Source organism: Cynoglossus semilaevis, chromosome W (genome assembly GCF_000523025.1).
Source record: "Cynoglossus semilaevis isolate Cse_v1.0 chromosome W, Cse_v1.0, whole genome shotgun sequence".
Lineage (NCBI taxonomy): Eukaryota > Metazoa > Chordata > Actinopteri > Pleuronectiformes > Cynoglossidae > Cynoglossus > Cynoglossus semilaevis.
Window position 1 is genome coordinate 3116962 of NC_024327.1, and position 11991 is coordinate 3128952.

At 38.1% G+C, this 11991-nt stretch overlaps 1 protein-coding gene across 1 annotated transcript; it reads left to right on the forward strand.

Moving 5' to 3' along the window:
* Nucleotides 1–3724: 3724 nt before the first annotated feature.
* On the forward strand, nt 3725–11720 carry LOC103396962 (osteoclast-stimulating factor 1-like). The gene is made up of 10 exons (XM_008335206.3): nt 3725–3881; nt 8408–8454; nt 8550–8600; nt 8830–8893; nt 9029–9082; nt 9204–9311; nt 9566–9615; nt 9941–10019; nt 10234–10332; nt 10881–11720. The coding sequence occupies exons 1-10, from the start codon at nt 3848–3850 to the stop codon at nt 10937–10939; spliced, it is 645 nt and encodes a 214-aa protein (XP_008333428.1). The 5' UTR covers nt 3725–3847; the 3' UTR covers nt 10940–11720.
* Nucleotides 11721–11991: the final 271 nt, after the last annotated feature.

Genomic DNA, 11991 nt, shown 5'->3' on the forward strand with positions numbered 1-11991 from the left:
AATAAAATTTATTATTATTATTATTAGACCTGTACTATGGTGCTGAGCATTAAAGATAGATAGATAGATAGATAGATAGATAGATAGATAGATAGATAGATAGATAGATAGATAGATAGATAGATAGATAGATAGATAGATAGATAGCTATTACAATTATTGTTGGCAAGTAGCAAAAAGGCAATAACCAGGGAATGGTTGAGTAATGAATCTCTGACAATTTCAGAGTGGATACAAATAGTTGAAGAAATTTACAACATGGAAAGTTTGACATTTTCCTTGAGGTATAGCACTGAAAAAGGTGATCAATATTGGAAAAGATGGAGGACCTACATAGATGGAAGATGATCTTGCCTTTGGATTACTTTTTATGTGGATACATTTGGACTTTTATTTTTTAAACTCGATGTCTCTGCACTGTGACACTGTAGTCTTGCTAACTAACTTTAATTTTACAGCATTGTCCGTGCGCATGGAATACTGTTATGACCGGTAGTGATGTGTCGTTCGTTCATGTTAAACGAATCACTCACGAATCAGTCTCTGCGATTGAATCACTCTATGCGAATGAATCACTGACTCGTTACTCCCGCGAGTGATTCATTATTATATCATAGATTATTTATTTATGAAATCATAATTAGTGGTTCTCAGCTCTAGTAGATGTATATGGTGTTATTGTGTAAAGTGTGTTTGTAAATAAATAGTTTCGAAAATTATATCAACAAATTTAGTGTTGGAGAACCGCAGCCTTCTTTATAACGCCCACAATATGGCTACAGTGTCACCTGCTGTAAAATGAATTACATGATTCGTTTAAGATTCGTTCACAATTCGTTCATTTTACTGTTCGAGAGTCAAAGATCCGAATCAGTAAAAATCTTCCCAACACTAATGACTGGACTTCCACTGCATGGCTCACTCATGTCTCGGTTCAGGCAACGCTAATGTCACTCTAGTTTCTGACCATAAGAAAACAATTTTTAGCTAGACTTTCACTGTAAATAGTGTGCCTCTCATGGTACAAATGAACCACTGTCTATGCATTTATTTAAGAATTAGCAACTTCTAAAAATAGACCATGAGGTAAAATTCAACGCACTGATTTTAGACCAGGGGTGTCAAACTCATTTTCAGCGGGGGCCACATTAGCAATACAGTTCCATTTGAAGGGCCAATTGTAAATGGAAGATTGTATAGATTAGGGGTACCCAACGCCTGGTCCGTGGACCAGTACCAGTCTGTAGGTCATTTGATACCGGGCCACAGTGGAACACATAAAATGAAAGTCATTCAGACTGATTAACTGATCAAACAGAATAGAGTCTAAAAGATGTTTTATTTTGAAAATTTAATGATCCTTCAATGCTCAGCACCATAGTACAGGTCTGTACTAATGGGTGGTACTGGCTGACCAATCCTTGGAACAAAAAAGGTTAGGGAACGCTGGTCAAGAAACTCTGCTGCATGGACTTTACTAAATGCTTTTTAAGCTCCCGTGGGCCACACGAAATGGCTTGGCAGGCCGCATTTGGCATGTTAAGATGTTAAGATACATTTATTCTCTTATACATTTATCTTTACAATATGTTCATTGTATTAAGTTTCCATATCAAATTATACTGTTTGTTTTTAAATGCTGTACTAAAAGGAGAAGTACTGAAGAAAGGTGAGCATGCTGATGGTTTATATAACAGGATGGTATATGGTACTGATGGCACGGACTGTTATGCTTGGAGATAGAGACAGGTCACAGAACCGGCCTGAACCAGTTCCTCTGGCCAAATAATGAGGAAAACAGAACATGAAAAAGGAAAATAATCCAAAGTGTATTTCTTTGATCTAACCTGAGTTACTGAGCAGAATAGCTCAGCACATGTACATGTTTTCTCCATCCATCCATCCATCCATTTTCATCCGCTTATCCGTTACCAGGTTGCGGGGGCAGCAGTCTCCACCCAAATCACATTGCACCACACCTAAACAAACTAATTTCGTATCACCTCTGGTGATATGACAATAAAGTTCCTTCCTTCCTTCCTTCCTAAAACTTCCTGCGGGTGGTGAGTCCACTGGAAGGTACCAACCACCCTAACTGGGATTCGAACTTGCCCAGGAGGTGAACCCTGGGGTTATTTTTACATCATTTGGGCTTCCAGCTCATGAAACCCTCATTGGTAAAAGAATGTTAGAGATGGAGCTACCAGGTAGGAGACAAAGAGGAGATACACTATATTACCAAAAGTATTGGCTCACCTGCCTTGACTCATACTATGAACTGAAGTGCCATCCCATTCCTAACCCAGAGTTCAATATGATGTCGGTCCACCTTTTGCAGCTATTACAGCTTCAACTCTTCTGGGAAGACTGTCCACAAGGTTGAGGAGAGTGTTTATAGGAATTTTTGACCATTCTTCCAAAAGCGCATTGGTGAGGTCACACACTGATGTTGGTCGAGAAGGCCTGGCTCTCAGTCTCCGCTCTAATTCATCCCAAAGGTGTTCTATCGGGTTCAGGTCAGGACTCTGTGCAGGCCAGTCAAGTTCATCCACACCAGACTCTGTCATCCATGTCTTTATGGACCTTGCTTTGTGCACTGGTGCACAGTCATGTTGGAAGAGGAAGGGGCCCGCTCCAAACTGTTCCCACAAGGTTGGGAGCATGGAATTGTCCGAAATGTTTTGGTATCCTGAAGCATTCAAAGTTCCTTTCACTGGAACTAAGGGGCCAAGCCCAGCTCCTGAAAAACAACCCCACACCATAATTCCTCCTCCACCAAATTTCACAGTCGGCACAATGCAGTCTGAAATGTACCGTTCTCCTGGCAACCTCCAAACCCAGACTCGTCCATCAGATTGCCAGATGGAAAAGCGTGATTCATCACTCCAGAGAAGGCGTCTCCACTGCTCTAGAGGCCAGTGGCGGCGTGCTTTACACCATTGCATCTGACGCTTTGCATTGCACTTGGTGATGTGATGGCTGCAGCTGCTCGGCCATGGAAACCCATTCCATGAAGCTCTCTGCGTACTGTACTTCGGCTAATCTGAAGGTCACATGAAGTTTGTAGCTCTGTAGCAATTGACTGTGCAGAAAGTCGGCGACCTCTTTGCACTATGCGCTTGATTTTATACACCTGTAGCCAGGCCAAGGGATTAGGACACCTGATTCTGATCATTTGAATAGGTGAGCGAATACTTTTGGTAATATAGTGTATGTTTTAGACGGTGTTCTACAAATGACCTCAGACATTTTTAGGCACTAATCTCCAGTTTCTGCGGTGGTATAGTCTAATCTAGGTCCGTTTTTGGGTTCTATTATCCCCTGCCATTATGTTTTCTTTTTATTGAGAGGACATTTATTTGATTTATAAATAAATAATTATATTAATTTAAATAATAATACACTCACATTAATTCGGAAAGACGTTGAAATAGCAAGAAGGAAACCTAAAATCCCACTATACCCAATAAAAATGTAAAAAAAAATTAGTTTTGGGGGGAACTCCCTGGACACTTTAAATACATTTTACTTTATTAGACGTACAATGAAGTATTACAAGATAATTACTAGTATAAGACGTACAATGAAGTATTACAAGATTATTACTAGTATAAGTTTACTTTATTTATGTTATGAGCTGAATTTAGCGTACAGTTAATACACTACATGATTCGTGTGACTTTACCTGTTGCTTTGCGCATGCTCAGAGTAACTTCCGCTGCAGAGCGAACTTCCTCATTGGTAGTGATAATAACTCAGTCCAGCGTCGTGCCTCTCTCACACATTTTGCACTCATCTACTTGTACAGTCAGTACGTTTCGTGTTCTTTAACATTGGAGCCCCACAAATGTCGAAGCCTCCTCCAAAACCGGCCAAACCAGGTAAGACTTACATTTAGAGTAAAGTGTTAAATTCGGCGCAAACTCTGTTCACGTTTACGAGGACAAACGCACCTTGTTAGGGCGATGGAACTGCAGCTTCGTGGGCAGGCGGGTACCCTCCATACTATGAATGTCGCAAATTTCTGTGAAACTGAATCAGCCAGTAGAATGAAGGAGTTTTGTTCCACTGTGGCTGACTTTTTTTGGGTAGAGGTGCGTTCTCACTGAGTGTCAGACTGATCCGGCCCTGAGCAGCCACAGGCCTGTGAATAGCCGCTTCCCCTATTTCACTCGGTCATGCTCCCAGACTGTCATTCTGGCCTGATGATCTGCCTTGGTCACTGTCATTTTTCTTCACTTCCTCAAGGCTCGGTATCTACTGATATGTAGGCTAAACAATTTTGGTTTTTTACCGTTTAAAGCGGGTCTAAATCACTTTTTAAATGATTGTTTTTGTTGTTGCTTCTGTATCTCCTGTATGTGTCGAGTCATTGCGAACAAGGCCCCTAGACATCAGGTTGTGAAACAGGATTTCATATTTAAGCTAAATAAAACACTGTTTGATCCACACCCGTAAATACATAATATACATAATGAATGGACAAAACCACATGTAGTCATAAGTGAAGCACCGTTAAAGGCTGTTGGTACCCTACTGTTTGATAGTTCCTAATGTCACACCAGTGTCATGAGTTGTTGCTGCTCCTGTTTGACTTGGTTCCTATTCACAAAAGTCAAACATGAAGATGGTCCTAAAACTGTTACAGAGAAATGATTGGGTTTTTTTACGCATTTTTTTTTATGCGTTCAATGAAACGAACTATTATGTTAACTAACGAACATAAAAACGCAGGTGTGTAGGTAAATAAATAAATGGTATTAGCTGCTTAAATTAACACCATCTCTCTCATTACGGAAACTAAAAGTTGTCCAAAACCATTGCTTTGAGCAAGATCAAAGAGGCAACTTAGCCTAGAATACAGTTTCAACGTTTCGACCACAACAAACCCTCAATCACTCCAAGAATCTCACATGTTAAATGGTTTCCTGAAGGCTTTGCATTTATAGTGTATGTTTGAGGTCTTCTTTAATTTAATATTAATATGCAGCACAATAACTTTATAGTAACAAAGTGATTCATGTATAGAGAAATTTCATGGTTACTCAAATGCTTTGACTCACCTTTGACTCTTTGCCTCTTGTGGTTTGTCAATACAATAAATAGATATAAATAATTACTCTCCTAATTCCCTAAAGGAACTTACTAAATGCATTTGAACTCATCTGTGAAAGAGCCCACTAGTTCATACGGAACACACAGAAACAAAGTTTTTGTTTTTACTTTACTCAACATCAGATAACTCAAGTAATTTGCTTGTATGCTAAATATTGAACAACATTTTGCAGTTATCAGAAAACTAATATTTTTAAATAACTGTTAAATTAATTTTTTAAATACCTTTCTGACAAGTTAAAAAATACATGACGGGTTATAAACTGTAGAGGAGTGTCAAGGAACTTTCTCTGTTAGATAGGACTGTAAAACATGCTGTTAGTTTATACCCCAGTTTCCTAACACACAAAGAATTCAAATAAAGATCAAATAAAGATCTGATCAGATAAAGAATCAAATACGAGATCTCAAGTTTTAAAAGTTTTACTTGCAAGTAAGGAGTGCAGAACAATGGTTACATTCAGAACTGCACTGAGAAACTCCTCAATGTTCAAAGCTTAAATACAGTTTTTTTTACATACACATCAATGGTCAGCACCTTAACCCTTTACAGCCATGTGCTGTTCACGCGCAACTTCTGAGCGCTGATTGGCAAAGGCTGCTCCAGACAAAGATTTTCCACCAATAGAAAACATGTACATGTGCTGAGCTATTCTGCTCAGTAACTCAGGTTAGATCAAAGACATGCACTTTGGATTATTTTCCTTTTTGATGTTCTGTTTTCTCTCATTATTTGGGCAGTCTCCTGTGACCTGTCTCTATCTCCAAGCATAACGGTCAGTGCCATCAGTACCATACACCATCCTGTTATGTAAACCATCCACATACACACCTTTCTTCAGTACATCTCCTATTAGTACAGCATTTAAACAGTATAAATTGATAAGGAAACTTAATATAATGAATATATTGTAAAGATTGAATAAATGTATTTATAATATCTTAACAAGGAGTGACTCTTTGGTGGTCATTGTGGATATCTGAGAATGGCCATGTTTTTTTTTTTTTTTTCTAGGACAACATTATTCTTAAATTCATAAATGCTTTATGTTATCATTGTAGATGTTAGTATAAGACTGAATGGCGCAAATGATTGAGACAGGAGCTGTGAAATGCAGAGAGTCTCTGGGCTTGTGGAACATGACCAGACCTGCAGAGAGATGTGCTTTCTGTGCTGAACAGAGCATAACAGAGCTTGTTACACGTCCCCTCAAAACATGCACTCAAAGCCATTTTGGAACTTGAAACTATTTGTGTCAGCAATTGCCTTTTTTGTTCTTCTGATTGCTAAAGCATAATGTTAAAATTAGCACTATTTCCCTTTTGTTAGAGTGTAGCACACAGCTCTTGGATGAGTAACTTTTGGGAAATACATGGTATTGTATCTATACAGGAGGACTTTAGAGCTAAGTTCTTAGAAATCTGTCTCGTCTTATCAGTTTATAGACAGGGACAGAGACTTTTTAAGTTTTAAAGTTTTAAATTAAGGAGACTCCTTTAAGTACAGTATTGTTATTAAAAAACCCCACAAAACCAAACACTGTTATAATTGTTAGCTTGTTCCCCTCTCTGCTAGTAACAGGATACTGTTTTGCAGCTTTCCTGCACGGAGTTTCTCTTTTTGCCTTTTGCCCTTGCTGTTCATGTATTTATCAGCAAATAAATTTAAATCCATCAACACTGACCAAGCATTTTACTTAACCTGTGTCTTATGTTTAATAAAATATCTATTTTTCTATCATGCAGTCTTAGCATACATTTATGAATGCAGAGTCAAACCTTGTTAATCAACAATGATTCATAGTACTTCCTGGCTCTATGTGTCTATTAGATTATTCAGCAATGATTAACTGTTTTAAAAGAGTAGTTATTAGTTGAAAATTGACAGACAGTTCTTAATGGTCGACACAGTAGTGACCACTGTCCATCCTTCTGTGCAAAAACACTTTATATTAAATCTTGAAACCTGCTTAATGTTTTCTTGTAAAATTTGCCTCTCTCCATCTTGAGTTTGTTGAGAACATCAAGTGTCCATGTTTTTTATGAATGTAATTATTAGTAAAAGAAGTTTTAACTAAACATTATGCACAAAATCTAATTTAATGCACTGTGTCAGGGAGATCATGAGAGTTATCCAGTTTGTGCTTGTTTGAGCGCACTTGAGACAAAGATGCTCAGGGTAATGTAGAACAGTCTAGAACCTGCACCGACTCGATTATAAACGATTGCATCAGCACCATCTGCAACACAGAGCGATTGCTGCCAGATGGTGTCGCAATTGTCTGACCTTTTCCTATTTCAACAAGTTTTTGCAGCGTTGTCTGATTTTGTTTTGTAACCTTTGACTTCTATCATCTGTTGACATCAACCTCACCCACAGGAGTCCAGTAACCAGGCTGTAGTTTTAGTGCACACTGGTACAGCTGCCCTTTTTTGCTTGATTATACTTCCCATGCTAAGCCCAGCTGGGTGTATTTGTGTATAATGGTGGTTGTGCAGTATGTTGTAAACACACTGGACATTCCTTCAGGTTTAAGTTTTGCCCCAAGAAAGAGTAGATGGAAGGCTTGTTTTATTAAAGGGCTTGTGCTTGTTTCTGTTTCTTTAATTTTGTCGGTCTCCTCTGTGACCTAGTTCAGCTTTAGCTTAGGCCACAACCCTTCTGGTGACATTCCCGCAGCAGAATCTACTCCAAGAACAATGTGAGCCACAGGGCTGCTGCACACTCCAGTAAAAAAAAAAAGTTGTAGTGAAACACATTTACATGATTTGCTAGATCTTAAGCTCCTCACCCCAGTACGGTCTATACCAGGGACCTGGAACCCTGTTGTTTTTCAAACCATACCACAGCACCCCCACCCCCATCCCCCATTTTAAAAAAATCAACCTTTGTAGAGTTGTAATAAGGATTTGGCAATTAAGTGAAGGGCTGCAAAGATTTCTCTCCCCTCCCTGAACTGGGCTAAGGTATGGTACAGGGCCAGATGAACAACCTTTTCACTCTCACACAATCAAGAGTGTCCAATTATTTAAATCCTGCATGTTCCAAAACCAAAAACCAATGGTACCCAGAGGAAACTGCACACTGGAATAGGACAATACAAATGAAAACCTGACTGGACATTGAATAAATGACAGTGATCCTTATGCTTTAAGGCGTTTAACATTTCCGCCACATTGCTAGTTCATTGGTATCGACATCCCTGTGTTCAAACTAACACTGTTGAAGATCATTTGTGTTTAAGATCTTTCATGACAAAACTTTTAAAAATTCTGTTTGTCTCTTTTTCAGGCCAAGTTAAAGTGTTCAGAGCATTGTTTACATTTAACCCCAGAACAGTAAGTTCTTCTGGTTGAGTCTTTTTAGTTTAATACTTTATATCTAAATCATAAATGTACTGCAGCTTACTTACTGAATAAACTGTTATTTTCAGCCAGATGAGCTGTACTTTGAAGAGGGAGACGTCTTGTACATCTCTGACACGGTGAGAAAAACCCATATGACTGACATCTATGTCCTTGTGTCCCATTCTTCCTCAAAAGGTTGTCAGTTCTTCCTCCACCTATTTGCATTTTTTATATTAATCATCACCTTTTTGGAATTTTTTTTTTTACTTCTGTCTACTTGACTCAGAGTATATATTTTTTTTGTCTTTTATTTATTATAAAGTAAAAGTAGGTAAAATAACAAACTAGAATTACATCCATCCCCAGAGTGACTCAAACTGGTGGAAGGGAACCTGCAGGGGGAGGACAGGACTGATTCCAAGCAACTATGGTGAGTTCAAAAAAAAAAAAATCATTACACATGCTTTTTGTCAGGATCAATGTACATTCTTATGAAGCCCTTAGCTTCAGCTAATTGATAAAATCATTTTAGATGATACAGTGATGTCTTGTTTAATCTTTTTAGTCGCAGATAACGCAGAGTCAATCGACAACCCAATGCACGAAGCAGCCAAACGAGGTACGACGCACATTTACATTTACATATTTATCAACCTTGTTTTTTGTGTTTTCTACAAACTTAACCATCTCTTCAGGGTTCGTACCCACAAACCTGTGTCTGACTTTGTTCATTTAAACAGGAAACCTGAGCTGGTTGAGGGAGTGTCTGGAGAACAAGGTTGGAATTAATGGCCTGGACAAAGCTGGGAACACTGCCCTCTACTGGGGATGCCACGGAGGACATAAAGGTAACGATGGAAGGAGGTATAAAATAGTTGTTAAAAAACTCATTGTTTTCAGATTAGCTGCAGTGAAACTTTAAGTAATCTCTTGTGTTAGTGGACTGACGTGACATAACGGCAGAATTTTTTTCTGCGATAACAACAAAGTTAAAACAACAAAACAGAACAAGAATTTAGTGGTGCATTGTGATCTGTACCTTTTTTTTATTCCTGCATTAACAATAACTGTAAATTCAACTTCTTCTTTCTCACTGTACCAGATGTGGTGGAACTATTGTTAGGCCAGCCCAATGTGGAACTCAACCAGCAGGTGGGATGTGTTCTTTAACCACAATCAAAAATGTGGGAGGATCACAGACAGTAATAAGGGATAAGGGAGTCAAAGAAAAAAAGAGAAAAGAAGTTAGCCAGGTTTGTCAACATTTAAACTAGCCAATAGTTGACAACAGAAGCTTTAGTGTTCCAGAAAATTAATTCCTCCTAAAACTTGTTCGTTTAAAGATTTTCTGTGGTTTGTGGCAGCAACAAAGTGAGTGAAAATGGCTTTGGTTTGGAGAACAATTAATGATGTCATCACACATCTAAACTACGTCTGTGTGTGAATGAGTGGGTCACAGTGATGTTTCCTGTTTCAGAATAAACTCGGGGACACGGCTCTGCACGCTGCTGCCTGGAAGGGTTACTCTGACATTGTGGAGATGCTGCTCAGTATAGGTGAGTGTCTTTACGACATATTTACAGATGGTTGACTTGATGATGGTGTCCAGTGTCAAGATGAAAAATTATTAGTTTTGTTGTTTAAGTTCACATGTTACCTTAAAGTGAAAAAAAACTTTGCTTTCCATGTCATATATTACTCAAGATCAAGCGATAACATTTAAATAAAATTATTTATTTAAAATTATTTAGATTAATTTCTTCGTTTCAGATGCAATGACAGACATCAGGAACAATGAGAACAAGCTGGCTCTGGAGATGGCCACCAACGCCCAGAGTGCTTCACTTCTAAAGAGGAAGCAGGGAGGCAGTAAGTGCTACCGCCGCTAGAGGGCAGCCTTAAAGCACACAAACACATTATGACTCAGGAGCGGTTTCATCCCACAAGCCATCGCCTCTCTTAAGTCAAACCTGTGCTAATGATTTTACTTATGTCTAGTAGTATTTACATACACCTGGTTATAGTTTTTCACACGTTTCAATGGGTGAATGGAAATATGACTTTACTCGAAATTGTCAGTTAATTAAAGATTTTAATCAGATTAATCATGATCCTAATTTTTCATGATTAATCAAGGTAATCATGGTACATTGCTGGAACATAAAGACAAATAACAGCAGGTAGAGTCATGTTTATTCACACCTTCAAGTTCCTGTGGCATGTGCAAGTAACGTGTATCTACTGTTTATTAAAATAACGATAAGTGAATGAATGGTAGAATCATTGGATAAACAGTGCACGTCATTCTGCGTTTAAAAATTCTTGATCAGATGAATCTTTCCAAACGAATGAACGTGCTCATTTTGACAGCACTAGATTTTACATTTAATTTATACATGCATCTCTTATGTTTACAGATGTCACTCGCACAATCAGCAACGCAGATGAGTACTTGGACGATGAGGACTCAGACTAAACAGTTGAAATGTTACCGTTATCTTGCTTTAGGTGTTTGGGAGGAGGATGATGAAACCCAGAGATTTTTTTTATAACATTCCCAAAAAAAAACTATTTGTTCTGATTTTTTTTTTTTTTTAGTGTAATTCTATGAGTTCTGTTCATTTGTGCAAACCACTCAGGCCTCAGTACTCATTCACTCTGAGTGAAACACAATGATAGAATGTGTATTGTGGTTTGTACTTTGTCTTGAAGAATCCATAAGACTCTTTGGGCCAAGGAATAGAACATACAGCACGTAGCAGCTCAAAGTACCGAAGCTTTGGAATGCACATACCAGTTATAACCAGTAGGTTATAATCATCACCATTTAAATTGGGAGGTTAAGGGCCAGGCAGGATTAAAGGTTGGATTAAATGTGTCTTGTTAAAATTTTTAACTACATCTAAATTATTGATGTGCACAATCTGATCTTTGGTAAAACAATTTATTTATTTCCCTTGACTGAGAGACAAACTGAGGAAGAGTTTCCCTTTAATTAGGGCAGGACAATTTGCCCGTTATTCGTTAAGCGCCACTTGAGTTGTTACACCTTATATCAGTCTCCAATGCTGCAACAAACCAGTCTGCTCTGTGTAGAAAATAATCTGTCCTGTCACATGTCGATGGTTGCTTTTTCCATCTTGTGATACATTGTCTTGCTGTTTTCTAACAAACATTGCCCAACTGCCTTAAATACCTGTAACAAAGTGCATCTTTATATTAATATAAACATTAAACATTGATTTTTTCCAAAGATGATTTTGTTCTATATTCACATTTGTTGTTTCTTCCATCTTAAATAAAAATGTTTTAACCCAACTGTGACATTTTACAGAGACAATGTAAGCCACCACTGGGGCAGTGGTGGCTTACTGGTTGTTGTTTTTTGACCTTGTAGCAAATCCTAATCTCATATTTATAAATAAAACAAAGTATTTGTTTAAACTGTGATAGACAATGTATTATTCATTGAAGTGTTATTGGTGTTAATAAACACAAGACTGACAATGTTATTTTTCAGGCCACTAG